General features: G+C 66.2%; 1 protein-coding gene across 1 annotated transcript in view; it reads right to left on the bottom strand.

The window, feature by feature from the left end:
* Positions 1-573: 573 nt before the first annotated feature.
* LOC107108474 (pre-mRNA-splicing factor RBM22-like) overlaps positions 574-3384 on the bottom strand; it is a 4778-nt gene continuing 1967 nt past the window's right edge. Inside the window, exons 3-6 of the mRNA XM_015408913.1 lie at positions 3128-3202; positions 2482-2584; positions 1496-1602; positions 574-1266 (exon numbers count right to left, since the gene is read on the bottom strand). Coding sequence (XP_015264399.1) covers positions 1134-1266; positions 1496-1602; positions 2482-2584; positions 3128-3202 — 418 coding nt within the window. The 3' untranslated portion in view covers positions 574-1133. The remainder of the gene's footprint in view (positions 1267-1495; positions 1603-2481; positions 2585-3127; positions 3203-3384) is intronic.

The following is a 3384-nucleotide window of genomic DNA, read 5'->3' as shown; positions in this document are numbered from 1 at the left end:
GTGTTTCCAGAGAGGGGCTTCCTGCAGACACGAAGGAGACTTCCCCGCTGCAGTGTCGTTGGGGGAGGCCCGCTCTGGCCGACAGCTTTGAGAGAGATGCAAGCGGGTGCCTGGAGACACGTCCGTCAGGGGCCTGCTCACTGGGGACCACCGCCGTCAGCGGGGGAGCACCTGACCCCCACCCGCATCTTCCCAGAGTGCCCGTGAGGCCGGCAAGGGCCGGGCGCGGAGAGGGGCACAGCGGGGGAGCCCAGAGGAAGGCGCCTCTCCCCTCTCCCCCGCCACCCATGCCCCAGGAGGTGGGGTGGGGTCCAGTTGGGCACACGCTCCATGGTGCTTGCTCAGGCCTGGCCGTGGGGGAGTCGTCAAGGCCCCACTGCAACCTAGAGGGCCCCCCCCCCGGAGTGCGTGGGAGAAGAGGGCGCGAGTTGGAGCCACGGCTGGTTTTTCATGACTTTATTGCAAACAGTGTAAAACAACGCAAGAGGCAACAATCCCTGAATGGGCGGAGCAGGAAAGACGGTTCTGCTCCCAACTGAGCCCTGCGTCCGAGGGCCCTCCTGCCGTGTGGGGTGGGGGTTCAGGACCAGGCGAGCTGACACCACCACCACCACAACCCAATGTGCACAACCGGCTTCAACCTCCCTGAATCCCGACAGACAAGGCCCCCATGCCAGCATCCACGGGGGCTGCGCTCTGAAGGGGAAGGGCGGCTGACTGGCCGGCAGGAGGGCACCACGGTCAGCCTGGGGCAGGAGGGAAGGAGGGGCCGCCGGCCCCCTCGAGAAATGCTGCAGGTCCGCTGTGGCTCCGGGTGGGTGGGGCCCACGAGTCAGCTCAGCCCCCTCTGAGAAACAGAGGAGCCGCAGACCCGCCCTCCTCCTCTCTGGCCGCTCTGAGGGGCAGCTGAATTCAGCCAGTCCGACTCCTGTGAGACACGCGGGGGGACCGGAGAAGGCTATCTTCTGGGGAAAGGGCAGGCTGGGGGGCGGGGGCCTCGGCAAGAGCCCCCCCCCCGCCACCGGCCGCCTCCAGCACCGGCTGAGCCAGAAGGGCACCTCTCGTGCCTGGGTGCCGGTCGCCCCAGAAGCTCCAGCCTCTGTGCCCCCAGGAAGCCCCGCTGGGCGCTCAGCTCACGGCTGCTGCCGCTTCTTGGCCGGAGTGGCTCCTCTCTGGGGGTGGGCTCCCAAAGAGCTGCCGTCCCCTTTGGCACGACTGGCATTCGGCCGGGGAAGGGCCAAGGCAGGGGTGAGGGGGGCTTGCTCCCTGGAAGAAGGAGAGAGAGGGACAGGCGGTTACCAGGCACCTCCCTCCCCCCCAGCAGATCCAGAAGCCAGCCTCAACTGCACCCCAGCGCGCTCTCAAGTTCAGCCACGGGTGCCAGCAGGATAGTGGGCTACGGGGTGGCTGCGACTCTGGGCCAAGGCTACCGGGCCAGGCCACAGGCTCAGTCAGGGCAGGGGTCCCAGCCCCACCAGAGGCGCCCACGGCTTACCTCTTCAAAGGCTGCGGGGGGCCGCCGGGGGCCTTGGTGGCAGGTGGGAGGGCACGCATGGGCGGCTTCAGCTGCAGCTGCAGGCTCTTCCCTTCCACTTCGACTCCCTGGGTGGGAAACACAAGAAGAAGAAGAGAAGAAGAGATTGGATTTATACCCCGCCCTTCACTTGGAGTCTCAGAGCGGCTTACAAACTCCTCTCCCTTCCTCTCCCCACAACAGACACCCTGTGAGGTGGGTGGGGCTGAGAGAACTCTGACACAAACTGCTCTCTTTCAAGGATGGCCATGCCAGAGCTTGTGACTGACCCAAGGTCACATCAGCAGCTGCAAGTGGAGGCGTGGGGAATCAAACCTGGTTCTCCCAGATTAGAGTCCGCGCACTTAGCCACTACACCAAACTGGCTCTCAAGGCAGGTGGTATGCTGGGGGGGAGGGGGAGGAGGTCGAGCTGGACAATGCAGCCCCCTCCCCCCGGGCAAGACAGCTAGCTTGTCCGACATTGCTCCTGCCGCCACCTCCAAGCCAGGCTACCATCCCCCCCCCCCCCGGGCCACCCGCCCCCCCCCCCCCCCCCCCCAGGGCAACTGAGGCCAGTCACGCGTTCTCAGCCGGAAACGCCTCACAGGGGGTGGGGGTGGCATGTGCAAGACGGGAGCAGGGGAACTGTGTACAGGGCACCCCACACACACACAAGCCTTCCAAAGCTTATCCGTGAGAAGGCAGGCCCCGGCCCGGCGACTGGTGGAGTGACGCCCAGGAGGCACGGCCTGCCCTCGGAAGGACACTCTGGCGGGAAGGGCCCCGTTTCTCTGCAGGCACAGTTTTGGCGGGCAACCAAACAGGAAACGGCTGGCAAGCCTGATGCCCGGCAAGCCTTTGGACGGAACACCCGGAATCTCTCCAGGGCCACGGACGGCCCGCCTCCCTTGGCCAGGGCCACTGCCCCTCCCCCACGTGGACACAGAAGGCCCCCCCCCAGCGCACCTGCAAGGCTGCATACGCCGCTTCCGCCGCTTCCCGGCGCGTGTAGTTGATGAAGGCACAGAACTTCTGGGGGAGGCAGCGGATAGACTCGATGGGTCCAAACCTGTGCCCAGAAGAGGGTCGGCGTCAAAGAGCCACGGTTCAGGGGGGGCCCCAACTACGGAGGTGTCCTGGTGCTGGGGAGGGGCTGCGCACCCCCTCCTCTGGCCTGTCCCAGGGCCTCCCAGGGCCTCCCAGCCAAGCTCCGAGTGGATCTGGCTGGAACCCAGACCGGTGCAGGAAGGCCTGGGCCTGGGACGCTTCCTCTCCAAGACCACACCGTCTCCTTGGACTGGCAGCGGCTCTCCGGGGCCTCAGGCAGAGAAAGGCCTTTCGTGTCACTTAACTACCCGGTCCCTTTTCTGACTGGAGACGCTGCCCGGGACCTCCTGCATGCCAAACAGGGGCTCTTCCACTGTGCCACCGTGGCCCCTCCCCCACCCCCCGTGCGGGTCATTCTCATTCTCTCTCTCTCTCTCTCTCTCTCTCTCTCTCTCTAGGGCTTTAAGGACCGACTCCCCCAGCCGGGTGGCAGCCCGGCAGCAGGAGCAGAAGGGTGGCGGCTTCCGTGAGGCTGGGGAGGGCAAGGGGGCACAGGGGGACTTACGGCAGGAAGTAGCGCAGCAGGGCGTCCTGGGTGACCTTGGGCGTCAGGTTCCCCACCCAGACGGGAAACCACTCCCTGCAGGGGAAGAGAGAGCCTGCCTCACCCACCGGGAGGGCCTCCGCCAGCAGCCCCAGGCCTGTCCTCTGCCGCCCCGCCCCCAAATGGGGCCTGGAGCTCAGGGGTGCCCCCCTGCCACCCAAAGGCCATCAGCAACAGACAGACAGACAGATTCGGGTTCATCAGCTAGTCACAGTCCA

Source organism: Gekko japonicus, unplaced genomic scaffold (genome assembly GCF_001447785.1).
Source record: "Gekko japonicus isolate JY-2015 unplaced genomic scaffold, Gekko_japonicus_V1.1 scaffold7165, whole genome shotgun sequence".
In the NCBI taxonomy this organism is placed as follows: Eukaryota; Metazoa; Chordata; class Lepidosauria; order Squamata; family Gekkonidae; genus Gekko; species Gekko japonicus.
This window is presented reverse-complemented; position numbering and strand designations above follow the sequence as displayed.